A 13,346-nucleotide genomic window follows, 5' to 3' on the forward strand; every position below is an offset into this window, starting at 1 on the left:
TCAGAGGTGGTTGCAATTTGTGGGCTTCTCCTTGTCCACTCCTGCCTTTTGAGGACTGACCACAGGTTCTCTGTGGGATTGAGATCCAGGGAGTTGCCTGGCCACTGTTCCAAAATTTTAATCTAATGATCTTCAAGCCACTTCTCACTCTTGCTTTTTGACATGGTGTCCATCATGCTGGAAAATTCACAGATCACCAAGTTGCTCATGGATCATTGGAAGAAGTCACTCTTGCAGGATGTTTTGATACCATTCTTTATTCCTGGCAGTGTTTTTGGGCAGAATTATGGGTGCTCCCACTCCCTTGGTTGGAAAGCAACCCCACACATGGATGATCTCAGGTACTTCACTGTTGGCACATCACAGGACTCCTGGCAGCTTTCACCTTTTCTTCTCCAAACAATCAAGAGCTTCATCAGAGAAAATATCTTTACACCAGTCTTCTGCTGTCCAATCCTTGTATTTCCTGCTGAATATCCTCCCTGTGTGTACAGACGCTCTCACACCAACCTGCTGCTATTCCCGAGCAAGCTCTGCACTGCTGGAGACACAATTCTGTAGCTGACTCCTCAGGAGGAGAAAGTCCTGACGCTTGCTGGACAGTCTGGGACGTCCTGAAGACTTCTTCACTGCAGTCGAACCTCTCTCCTTGTAGTTCTTGATTATCCAGAAAATGTTTTTTTTCAGATTCAATATTCTTTGTAGCAATTTTTACTTGCATGTGAGGCCATTTCAATGCAAAGTCATGATGGCTTTATTAGGCTGCGCGTGTTTCTTTGGAGATAAATATTGTGATTGGAAGTGCTGCTTCCCCTTCTTTTATATCAACCAGTCTGCTCTTACAATCTAATTAGTATGATCGTGATTTCACCTGACTAGTAACCATTCACACTTTCACATGTGCTGCTGATAAGTTCATTTTAGCTGGTAATTTTGTGTCAGGATAAAAAAAAAAAACAATTAAATTAGTTATTTTTTTTTTTTTTTTGAGAAAAATTAAATCTTTTGGCCAATTAAGCTTTTAGCAATTATTTTCGAATGCATCTGATCACTCTACACTATAATTTAGAAACAATTTAGAAACCATGTGAATCAACACCAAAACACAAGCAGCAAACTTTGCAAAACACAAAATTTAGGTCACTTCCAAAACTTTTGGCCATGACTGTATTTGGGTATAATGCACAATATGTTTTGGTTCTGAGGCTGATTTAAGATCAGCGAAAACTTTCATGTTACATTCTAGTCAGTCCACGTGTAATCTGTCAGTCATTTAAAGCTGACATGGCTTCAGTGATGTGATTCTGAAGTCTCTTCAGATGTTGGGATGCGTTTTAAGAGCAAACACAGAGAATGTTATTGACTGTTTGTGTTCATTGTCAGCCTTTTACCTCAAAGTACTAGATCGATATATCAGCCCGCTGGTTAATCATTTGATATATCATTATTTGATCAGCATTGGCTGAAAGCCATGCCCAATTGGTCTCTGAACAATAGTGGTAGTTCCTCTTATGTCTGTTTCAAAGTATTCCAGTAGCCTTGTTAAATCATAATAAACATGACCTGATCTTTGAAACAAATTATAGAATAATATGTTCAATATTAATTTAATATCAGCAATTTGTGAATCCTGTATACACCAGCATTCAAAACTTTGGGGTTGTTAAGACTATTATTATTTATTAAATGTTTTCCAATAGAGCTGCACAATTAATCACGATCACAATTATGGATGCCACAATTACTTTATCATTCAGAGCGGGAATTAATTGTTCAAAACCCATAATATTCTGCATGTTTAAAATATATATTTTTTCTTTCTAAATGTTATCTTAAGGGTTTTTTCCCATTATTTTAATTTTAGTTTTAGTATGACATAATACCATTCATATGTGTGTAATATAAAAATATTTAAAGAAGAAACCAATCCGATGTATAGTTGACATTTTAAAGCTTAATATTATAAAAAAGCAATAAAAGTGTGAGTGAGTGTTTTCAGCTTGTTGATTTTCGTACAAAAATATGGCATTCAGTTGCATCAAACAATGGTATAAACATCATTCAACATAAACTGTGATAGTTGTAATTTAATAATCACCATTACAATTTCAAGGGTATAATCGACAGTTATGATTTTTATTATAATCGTTCTGGCTTATTTTCCAAAAAATTATGCTCACCAAGGCTACGTTTATTTTTATCAAATGCAGTAAAGTAATTTATTCCTTTGATGGCAAAGCTGAATATTCAACAGGCGTTACTCCGGTCTTCAATGCATGATCCTTAAAAAAAAACATTCTAATATGCTTATTTACTGCCCAAGTAAATTTTTTTTATTATTATCAGTGTTGAAACCAATTGCAGACCTGCCAGCCTGTATGCATTTTGCGTAGCGAAATGGGTGAACTATCCCTGTAAGAGTAGTTTAGTATAACAACTGATGTGGGTTGATAATATAGTGTTAAATCAATTGTAATACACTTGGCCTGACAGTTATAAACACTGGAAAACAAAACCGTATGTATTGAATATGTAATTATTACATAAAGCTGTTATTCATGCTTCTTGCAATGCATTTTATGTATCAGTGGAGAAACGTGTTTTTGTCCCCCAGAATCCTGTGCTTATGACAGTCTGCCAGCAGGGACCAACTGAGGCTTGACCTCATGTCAGATTTGTTTCTCGTGGCTTCTTTGTTTCACCTGAACCTGAAGCAAGATCCTTTGACCTTTTTCTGTAGGAGTGAAGTATCATATTATGCACTTCCCAGATCTGAACCAGCAAACCTACATTATTTTGTTTGCATGGTCTAACATCTGGTGCATACAGGGAAGTGGACAGGTTAATAAATTAGTAATTTGAACAGACTTTTTTTACATAAATTATTGTATGCACCAAAGACGAGGTGCTTGAGTCTTTACACACAAGACTGCCTGGAACTAACACATCACCGCTTGAATCACCTTGCAGTGTAGTCACACATATCACTCTTATAACTATGAGTTTGTACTTCAAGCATTGCTTATAACTGTGTATTCTTTCTGCAGCACGTAAGGCAAATGCTTTTGAGTTCATAATTGGAAATGCACAGCATCTGTGCTTTATTTACCAGTGATTTAAAAAATGGGACTCATTTCTATCACAGCATGGATGCCATTAAACTGACTATCTCCGGTTTGTCCATGAGATGGGAAACCTCTAAAGCCATCTGCTGCTGTACTAGTCTCGTTTTTGGCATTGATCGGGACAGGTCCCTGAAAGCACCAATAGGGGGCAGCGTTGCAGAGGAAAGTTTTTCCAGCTTGATTGTATTTTCCTGGATGAAATAAAATAAAACAAGCCTGGGTTTATGATGCAGATTTTAGTATGGTGTTCACCAGGATTTTAGGAACGGATGACAGAACTGTCTTTTATCCTTCAGGCCCATCAAGTCTTTACATGCTGATAATATATGCCTCAAACATAAACAGATGATTTTGTGTGACAGTAAAGACTGTGGTTTTGAGTTTTGCTTATTAGAGTATGTCACAAAGTAATGTAACTGTTGTCCAGTATTCAGGGTTTTGTCAGAATATTCAAGAATGACTAGTTTAAGCATTGTAAAATAATAAACAGTAAAATAATAAACGGTAAAAATAGTAACAGTTTTTTTTCCCGTTAAGCAAACAAAGTGGTGTGTGTGTGTGTGTGTATGTATGTGTGTATTATACACACTGCCAACCAGAAGTTTAGGCTCAGTAAATTATTTTTTATTTTTTTACAGATCTATTTTTATAGTTTAATATCTATTTAAATGTATTGTTCTGCAAGAATGCATGAAATTAGTAAATAATCACAATAAAAGTGACATGAACATTACAAAAGATTCTTTACAGTTTTCTGTTTAACAAAAGAATCATGGCATAAATACACAAAACATTAAACAACACACACACCTACACACAAAAACAAATGGTAATGTTTCTTGAGCACCAGATCAGCATATTAGAATGAATTATGGAGGACCATATGGCACTTCTTTAAAAAAAAAAAAAAAAAAAAAAAAACTTATCTTTGCCAAAGCAGGAATACATTACATTTTAAAATATTAAAATACAATTTACTTTAAATTTTAATAATTTTAAGGGTAGTGTAAATCTAAAATCTCAGTGTGAAAGACTTTCAGTTTTTAAAATCAAACTATTTGTATATTATTGAGTTTAGCTGTATTTTACTGTAAGTACAGGCTGTAGTTAACGTTTGGTAGGTTATTTTAAAAGTTTCATAAAAGCAAAGGTCTCTGGCGGGTATCAAAGTGAACTATGAGTCTATTAAGTTTCTAAATGATCCGTATTGTGTACTCTTTGTGTTTGCAGCTTTACCTAATGGACATCCAGAGCGCGAGCTCAGTGGTGCTGCAGGCTTTGACCCAGGCCACCAGTCAGGACACAGCTGTGCTGAAGCCTGCAGAGGAGCAGCTTCGCCAGTGGGAGACCCAGCCGGGTTTCTACTCAGTGCTGCTGGTGAGAATCCGTCCCATACAGACTCGATATGAGCAGTTTAGCGTTGCAGTAGTACAGAGTAAATGTGGGAATGTAGGTACCATATTTTTCGGAATATAAGGTGCACCGGAGTATAAATCGCATCAGTCCAAAAGTACATAATGATGAGGAAAAAATCATATTTAAGTCGCACTGGACTATAAGTCGCATTTATTTAGAACCAAGAACCAAGAGAAAACATTACCGTCTCCAGCCGTGAGAGGACGCTCTATGCTGCTCAGTGTAGGCTACAGGAGCAAGGAGCAGCATAGAGCGTCCTCTGGCAGCTGTATATGGTAATGGTAATGTTTTCTCTTGGTTAATTTCTCTTGGTTCATGTCAAATTAATTTTGATTAAGTCACACCTAACTATAAGTTGCAGGACCAGTCAAACTATGAAAAAAAATGACTTTTAGTCCGGAAAAAACGTTAATCATTTGTTATGAGGCTTTTACCCTTTTTTACTTCTGTTATACATTTCAGCGGGGGCTGGTGACATGTTAAAAATCTTATTATATTAGTGATTTTATATAAAGCAAATCAACGGATTTCAGCTGATGTTCTGTTGCAGGTTTATGTAAAATATTTTATCTAGTAAGATTTTTTTCCTCTTTTACTTTTACATAATGACTGCAAGTTGTTTTGTACTGATACCAGACTTGTGTTTGCCATATGTTTGTTTTAACCTTACATGTAGATTTGTGTCCAAGTCCACCAAAAGGAAGTTAACATTTAAGACACTAAATTGTTTATGATTTTAGTCATAATGCCAGCCCCTAAAGCTAGACACCACAAGAGCCTGCATAACAATTACTTTCCCCTCAGAGAGATTGAATACTAATTTTGGCTTGAGTACAGACAGTCATAGCACAAAAGTCTGATCCATTTTATCCATCTTCTGTTTCTAACCTACTGCACATTTCCCCTGAGCGTAGAATAATAATGTGGTCATTTCTTATAAAGTGTGACTTATACCACAAAACATTACAGAATTGAAAAAAAATCAATTTAAAAACCATTAATTTCTACTGAGGTTTATTGTTTTCTTGCTAAAATGATGTCACTTCCTCATGTATGATGTCATTAGTGAACTAAATATTGTTGCTTAAAGTCAAGGGACCTTACAAATATATTGATATTATAAAAGAATATGGTAACATTTTACATTAAGGTTCCAATAGGTAAAGTGTTAAAGGGGTTCTATTACGCTTTTTTAATTTTAGTCGGTGGGTATGTTTGGGCATGAAAAAGATCTACGAAGTTACAAATCTCAAATTCCACTCTAAAGGGAGATATTTTGTTTTAAAAAAATCCCTTTTGAAGAACTACAGCGAAATGCTTGTTTGGACTACAGCGTTGTTTTCTGGGGTTTTGTGATGTAAGAGTTCATCAGAGAAAACGAAGAAAGAAAGCTGCTGTAGCATAATTTTTTCGCCATGCACTTCCGTATCTGTGCTTGCAAAGGTTGTGCGCGATTGTCTTGTTCAAAATTCTCGGGGTCTGAATCAGGCTCAAATTGATAATGGTAATATATTTGGCACATGGTTTCCCATACATTGATTTATTTGTGGTGGGCTGCCACAATATCAACGCAGCTAACCAATCACAACACTTTTTGTTTTTCGGATGGCAGGCCATCATCAAACCCGAGCCATTTGTGCAGAAAAACACCTAATTTGTTTGCTGGGGAGAAAGATATTGTAATAACGTAAATTATGTGAAAAATAATGCATTTTTCGAACCACCAAACATGAGAGCATGTTCTAGTACACCTCCAAAACAAAATCGAGACTTTGTAAAAGAGCATAATAGGATACCTTTAAATGAAATGAACAATGAACAGGACATTTATTACTGTATTTATTGATCTTTGTTAATGTTAATGAAAATGCAGTTGTTCATTGTTAGTACATGCTAATTCCCAGTGCGTTAACTAATGTTAACAAGTACAACCCTTGATTTGAATAATGCATCAGTAAATGTTGAAATTAACATGAACTAGGATTAATACCGTATTTTTCGGACTATAAATCGCACCTAAGTATAAGTCGCATCAATCCAAAAATACGTCATGACAAGGGAAAAAAAACATATATGAGTCGCACTGGACTATAAGTCGCATTTATTTAGAACCAAGAGAAAAAATTACCGTCTACAGCCTCGAGAGGGCGCTCTGTTTTCAGTGTAGACTACAGGAGCACTGAGCAGCATAGAGCACCCTCTGGCGGCTGGAGACGGTAATGTTTTCTCTTGGTTCATTTCTCTCGGTTCATGTCAAATTAATTTTGATAAATAAGTCGCACCTGACTATAAGTTGCAGGACCAGTCAAAATATGAAAAAAAAGTGTGATTTATAGTCCGGTAATACGGTTGATGCTGTAGAGGCATTGTTCATTCTCAGATCATTTTAACTACAGTAGTTAACTAATGAACCTTAGTTTAAAGTGTTACCAAGAATATTAAAATATAGTAAAATATATTTAATGATAACTTTTTTAATAAATTTATTTTAGTTAAAGTTTAGTAAAGAATATGTCCTAAATATTAGCATTTTTAATAATTTCACAGTTTTTGGTATTGAAAGTCAAAGTTCACCTTTATTTTTACTTTCTTTTGAAAATAAATGTATCATTGGGGTGGTGTTGGCGTAGTGGATAAGACGCATGCCTTTGGTGTGAGAGACCCAGGTTCGAATCCATTGTGAGACAACAATGTGTCCCTGAAAAAAACACTTAACCCCTAGTTGCTCCAGAGGCGTGCGACCTCTGACATATAGCAATTATAAAAGCGTCAGCTAAATAAATAAATGTAAATATAATGTAAATGTAATATTAGGGTTGCACGACAAAGATAGGATGATCATTAATTTGCATTTCGTTAGTAAAGCCGGTTCTCTAATCAGTGGTAAATCCCATTAGGTGCGTGATTTCACATAGAGCCATTGTTAACTGAGAAGATGCGCAAATAAACGCTAAAAATGAACGTGGATTTGCGCAGCTAGTCAGTTAACAACGTTAGATAACCGGCTTTACTGACTAGATGTGCATTAATGATCAGCCGATCTTCATCGGTGCACCCCTGATCAATATGATTTCCATCTTTAAAAGTCATTAGTTTAATATTTTATCCTAAATATGCTGTAAATGACGGGCACATGAAAACGTGCCGCATAATAGAAATTATCCTAGTGTTCTCTTGGCCGCTGGGCCTTGACATTGAGGGAGATTTTGTTGGAGGCTGCTCCACCTGAGCTATGGGCTGACCATGACATTCTCACCAGATGGCCATTAGCTGTCATGACTCATTTTGCATTTCATGCCATGCCACTGTTTTATTTATGAGCACTTTTAGAACAAAATAAAATAAAAAAAATTAAGCTTTTTAAACCAATGAAGTATGGAGCAGTTCAGGAGCTGCCAGGGATGACTAACCAAACAACACTGGTCTAAGTGGTCCAGGAGGGCACTGATTTTGCATACCGAATCCAAATAATTTTCATAATGTTAGGCAATTTATTTTTTCTCTCCTCTGCACTGGCACATGCGCTAATTTATTTGAAATACTGGTTGCAGACGAATTAGCATTGCTCTTTGAGCTGCACAGAGGTTAAATGCTGCTGAACGCAAGGCGTATAATTCGGTTACATGCCATGGTTTATCTCCCTAGAAACATTCCAAGTTCTTGTTTTCATCTTTAGAGGTGACGTTTACCAGTTTTATGTCAAATCTGGCCACCTTTCAGATGCTGAACAAAGGCAGATGGGGAGGACATTTGAACCACTTTGTTGTGTTTACAATGGAGACTGTGCTGTCCCGGGGCATGATATGTTTTGGTTTGAGCTTGATATTTCATTGGCACAAAGAGCAGAATGTTGATTTAAGGACTAAGTTCAGTTCTAGTTAAAAAATTTCACCTCTCTTGATGCCGTTAAAACAAATATAAGAAGTTTTTAAAAATTTTTTGAAATAAGGGAATTGGTAAGTTTTGTTGTTCACATTAACAGCTGTATCATGGATTTAAAAATAGATTATGGTAAAGTTTTATTACATGCTTAAAGTAAATTAAAACTAATAAATATAGCCAGCTTTCATTACCCTATTGAGTTGCTGCACTGTACTACACATACAGTTCAAAGCCTGGTATCTTTATTGAAGTATCACTTTGTAGAATCCTGTCCCCCTTCCTCAATGCTTGATCACAAAATCTAGCATATGATTTTTTTTTTTTATGTTAAGATAGTAGGTTAAGCTTCTAGAACAAAGGAAAATGCTTAATTTTAACAAATTATCTATAGGGCTTGGAGATAAAATGCTAACGATAATTATTGTGATAGAATTTTCCTTGATAAAATGTTAACAAGAGCTTGATAAATGTTCGAAATGTTTTTTCGGCCAAAAGCAAAACGAAACGGTGTTACTCATTTTAACTTGGCCACATAAAACATTTATCTGCTCAACTCGGTTCAAACGACAGCATAGCACGAGCTCACTTGAGCAGATGTGTTGTATGATTTATTTCTTTAAAAATAATGTTTGTTTCATTTTAGTAGTAGTAGGCTATATACATTCTGCTGAAAAATAGATCTTCAGGATTTGCAGAAATGCCGGTTTCTGCTTTTGTGTTTGTGTATGCATAAATCTCTTGCTCTTTCAAAGAATGAGGTGTCTGTGGCCCCTCAGGCCTGGCCGGTCCATCCCCTCTCGTCCCCTGAGGGGGCTGTGTTGTCATACAGCACTGGCTATGGTGGTGTAGATGTCCTCTCAAATCCTTTAAGCCTTCAAACTTGGCACAGTCTCCTTCGTTGTTGAGGTTTAGCATGAAATAGGATTGCAAAGGAATGGAACATCCCGTTGACTATTTCTGCAGGCATTAACTTCGACTGCAGCGCTATAAGAATGGCTGTCATGTCCCATCAGCCTCTCTTATCAGTTTGTATTTGAGCCAACCTGCTGTCACTCGGTCTGTCACCCAAAGAAATCAGCCTGATTTGTATGGACTCGCATTTAGCATATTTGCCTACACAAATGGCTTTCATTGACCTTAAGGTGAATTACACCAAGGCGGCGAGTCATTGATTTATTTATTTATTTTTGAGTCATGTTTACTTGTCAGCTGTCTATCGAAATGATATTCACCCGTCACATTTAGAATGCAGTAAGTGTCCATTTGCATAACAGAGCTGGTTATTGAGCCCTCATTGTTCTTGTTTTTTCATGCAACAGATTTTTTCTATCCTTGGTAATTTATTACCCATTGCTCATCACCTTGTGTAGGAAATGGGTGTCTGTATGGACTCTTATCTGGCAGAGTGGAATGAGCCCTGGTCTCGGAGCAGCCGTGTGTGGGGGTTTGGGGTTTTGGTGGCCCTGCGTCAGAGCTGCTCCCTCTTGAACGCAGCTGCTACTACATATTTATCAATGAGCATTAGCTTTCCTTGGCCTGCTCCTCATTCCCCGCGCTCTTATTCCGGACATGACATGCTGGATTAAACCTCGAAACTCACTCCTCTGTAGAATAGTCTTTAATTATTCAGTGTTGGACCATTTTTGTCTCACTAACCTAACTTGCTTCACCTCAGGAAAGGCATAAATCCTCTTTTTTTTCACATTGTTGCATGTTTTTAAAGACATTGCATGTAAATTCTTGCACTAGTGGTGTCAAATTGAAGTGCAAAAAATACTTTTATTTAAAAAGATACAAAATAAGAATAAAACCTATCAGACATTCCCCCTCGTCCGCCATTAGTTGAGAGACTAGGGCAGTGATGAAACATTCATATATTGACCAATAATCATAAGCTCACATAGCCTGTAATCTTATATAGTTATATTGTATCTTTTTCTCATAAATTTTTTTTGATAATTCGATAATTTGTAATGGCAATGCCATCATATTTTTATATTTTTTTTCCTATTTTAAGCATTTTAAGATGATAATATTTCTTGAGTACCAAATTATCACATTAGAATAATTTCTGAAGGATCATGTGACATTGAAGACTGGGGTAATGATGCGGAAAATTTAGGTTTGCTGTCAAAGGAATAAATTGCATTTTAATGTACATTAAAATAGAAAAAAGTTATTTTGAGTTGTATGTTTCTTCACATTATTGCTGTTTCTTAAAGTATGACAATTCAACTTTTCACTTCACCCAAAAGTTTGATGGTTTTTGGGTTTATAGATTCATTTCTCACTCTTTCTCTTTGGTCTTGTTCAGAGTATCTTCAATAATCACATGCTGGACGTCAATGTGAGATGGCTAGCTGTCCTTTATTTCAAGAACGGTATTGATCGTTACTGGAGAAGAGTTGCACCCCAGTAAGTACATCGGATTCTTCATTGACATTTCTAGACTTTTCCATCAAGGTTGTTGCTTTAACTCCGAGATGAATCTGATGTTCGTTTCAGAGATGTTTTCATCGGCCACATAGAACCATTATCACATTTATGTCAAAGCAGACCAGCAAAATCTCAATCTAACGACTAATAACAGCACGTTAAAGGGTTAGTTCACCCAAAAATAAAAAATGGCATTAATGACTCACCCTCATGTCGCTCCAAACCCGTAAGACCTCCGTTCATCTTCAGAACACAGTTCTGGGTCTGTTGTGAGTGCCTTCACGATGCTGCTGACGTGTTCTGGTGCGCCCAATAACAAAGATAACACGTCAACAGTGTCACTGCAGTGCTGTGAACGCCCTCACAACAGACCCGGAAGAGAAGACAATGCTGTATAAAGTCATAATTTGCCTACATACATTTTCAATGGAGGGACAGAAGCTCTCTGACTAAATCTAAAATATCTTAAAGGGGGGGGGGTGAAATGCTATTTCATGCATACTGAGTGTTTTACACTGTTAAAGAGTTGGATTCCCATGCTTAACACGGACAAAGTTTCAAAAATTAAATTGTACGTTTGAAGGAGTATTTCTGTTCCAAAAATACTCCTTCCGGTTTGTCACAAGTTTTGGAAAGTTTTTTTCGAGTATGGCTCTGTGTGACGTTAGATGGAGCTGAATTTCCTTATATGGGTCCTACGGGCACGTCTGCCAGAAGAGCGCGTGCTCCCGTATAGCAGAGCAGAGACGAGACATCCACTGACCAGAGCGAGAGCATCGTGGAATGTCACAAAAGAAGTGTGTTTTTGGTTGCCAGGGCAAGACAACCCTGCACAGATTACCAAAGAAAAAACAGCATTAAGGGACCAGTGGACGGAGTTTATTTTTACAGAGCATCAACTGGGTTGTGCAAGTGTTTGTTCCCCTGCATTTCGAAGATGCTTGTTTTACAAACAAGGCCCAGTTTTACGCCGGATTTGCATATCGTTTATTTCTTAAGGATAATGCAATCCCAACGAAAAAGGGTCACAATCGTGTGTTGGAACCGCATGCAGTGAGTAAAACTGCTTCAGATATCTCTGTGTTGTTAACTTAGCTATCGGCGTGTAAGCACATCAAGTAAACAACATGCGATGTTGTCATCAAACTGCACTTTCCACATGTACAGCTTAAAAAAAAAAAAGACGATAAAGTGGAACTTAGTCATTTTCCAAAACCGCTAAGCAAATATCTACATTTTCAGTAAATACCACATAGAGACGTTGTTGCTGCTGCTGCTCTTGTTAAATTTCAGACTCTGGATCTGATTCTGGATCATAAATATACGCTGAATCTGACTGTTAGCCATGGTTTGTTTTGATTGTTTTTTTTCCTCAGCTTCCAAACGCTCTCAACGCAAAAGCCTACTGGCGCTCGTGATTCTTTAGCTCCGCCCACACGTCACGCCTCCAGCCGGTCGTGTTTTTCCGTAAAAATCGGTACAGACTATCTATCTCTTATGAATATAATAAAACCTAAGACTTTTTGGAGTTATGAAGGATGCAGTACTACTCTATAGGTACTCAAGATTAACAGGATATTGAGTGAAAACGAGCATTTCACCCCCCCTCTTACGGGTTTGGAACGACACAAGGGTGAGTAATTAATGACATAATTTGTATTTTTGGGTGAACTAAACATTTAAGAAAATCACGGTCTAATGAAAAAGTTTTTTTTTTTTTTTTTTTTTTTTTAACAGGGATTTCTGCATTGTTGTCGTAACTAAATTAGTTCCAGTTGGAACTGCAGTGATTTAAAATCCAGGTTCCATTCAAAATATTTCATTTGAAATTGATTTTTTATTTTCTGTATTTCTCTTTTCTCAAGTGCTCTCTCAGAAGAAGAGAAGTCATCTCTCCGTGCAGGGCTCATCACTAATTTTAACGAACCGGTCAACCAGGTTAGTGTGCACATACGGTTATACACCCAGACACACATACACACTTGCTACATGAAGAGAAATGCAGTTCATTCCCCGACCATATGCTCTTCCTGTTCTATTTATGATTAGTCATCCAATAAAATCAGAAATGTTTTCCAGTACCATTAAACTCCTCTGTTTCAGTGGGTAGGAGTCTGATCTGTGATTCTAGTGAAAGATCAATGTGCCTGGAGTCAAAAAGCACTTAAAGTCTGTGCTGTAATGTGTTGTTGAGCAATCCTGGAGACATTGATTTTTTGGGGGGTACTTTTATACAATGCATTAATTTGACCCTTGGGTTTGAATAAAGCCTGAATCATTATAAGAAAAGCCATTATAATAAAGAGGTGTGACGGCCATGGATTTGAATCAACATCTGCCGCTCTTATAATAGCAATAGGTACTTGAACTAGTAACTCTGTAGTAATTGATAAGCTAAGCTAAGTGTAACTTAATATTTGGATTATTGGTTGATGTTGATTTTGAGGGAATGTAGAAGACGATAACACAAGCAATTATATTGACAAG

The 13,346-nt window shown here is 36.8% G+C and overlaps 1 protein-coding gene across 1 annotated transcript in view; it reads left to right on the top strand.

Annotated features, from left to right (window-relative positions):
• The window catches only part of LOC128018500 (importin-11), a 130,950-nt gene that overhangs the window by 945 nt on the left and 116,659 nt on the right, over positions 1 to 13,346 (top strand). Inside the window, exons 2-4 of the mRNA XM_052604051.1 lie at positions 4,356 to 4,502; positions 10,738 to 10,838; positions 12,725 to 12,797. Of these exons, the coding sequence (XP_052460011.1) occupies positions 4,365 to 4,502; positions 10,738 to 10,838; positions 12,725 to 12,797 (312 nt within the window). The 5' untranslated portion in view covers positions 4,356 to 4,364. The remainder of the gene's footprint in view (positions 1 to 4,355; positions 4,503 to 10,737; positions 10,839 to 12,724; positions 12,798 to 13,346) is intronic.

The sequence above is a fragment of the Carassius gibelio genome, chromosome A8 (assembly GCF_023724105.1).
Source record: "Carassius gibelio isolate Cgi1373 ecotype wild population from Czech Republic chromosome A8, carGib1.2-hapl.c, whole genome shotgun sequence".
Classification (NCBI taxonomy): Eukaryota; Metazoa; Chordata; class Actinopteri; order Cypriniformes; family Cyprinidae; genus Carassius; species Carassius gibelio.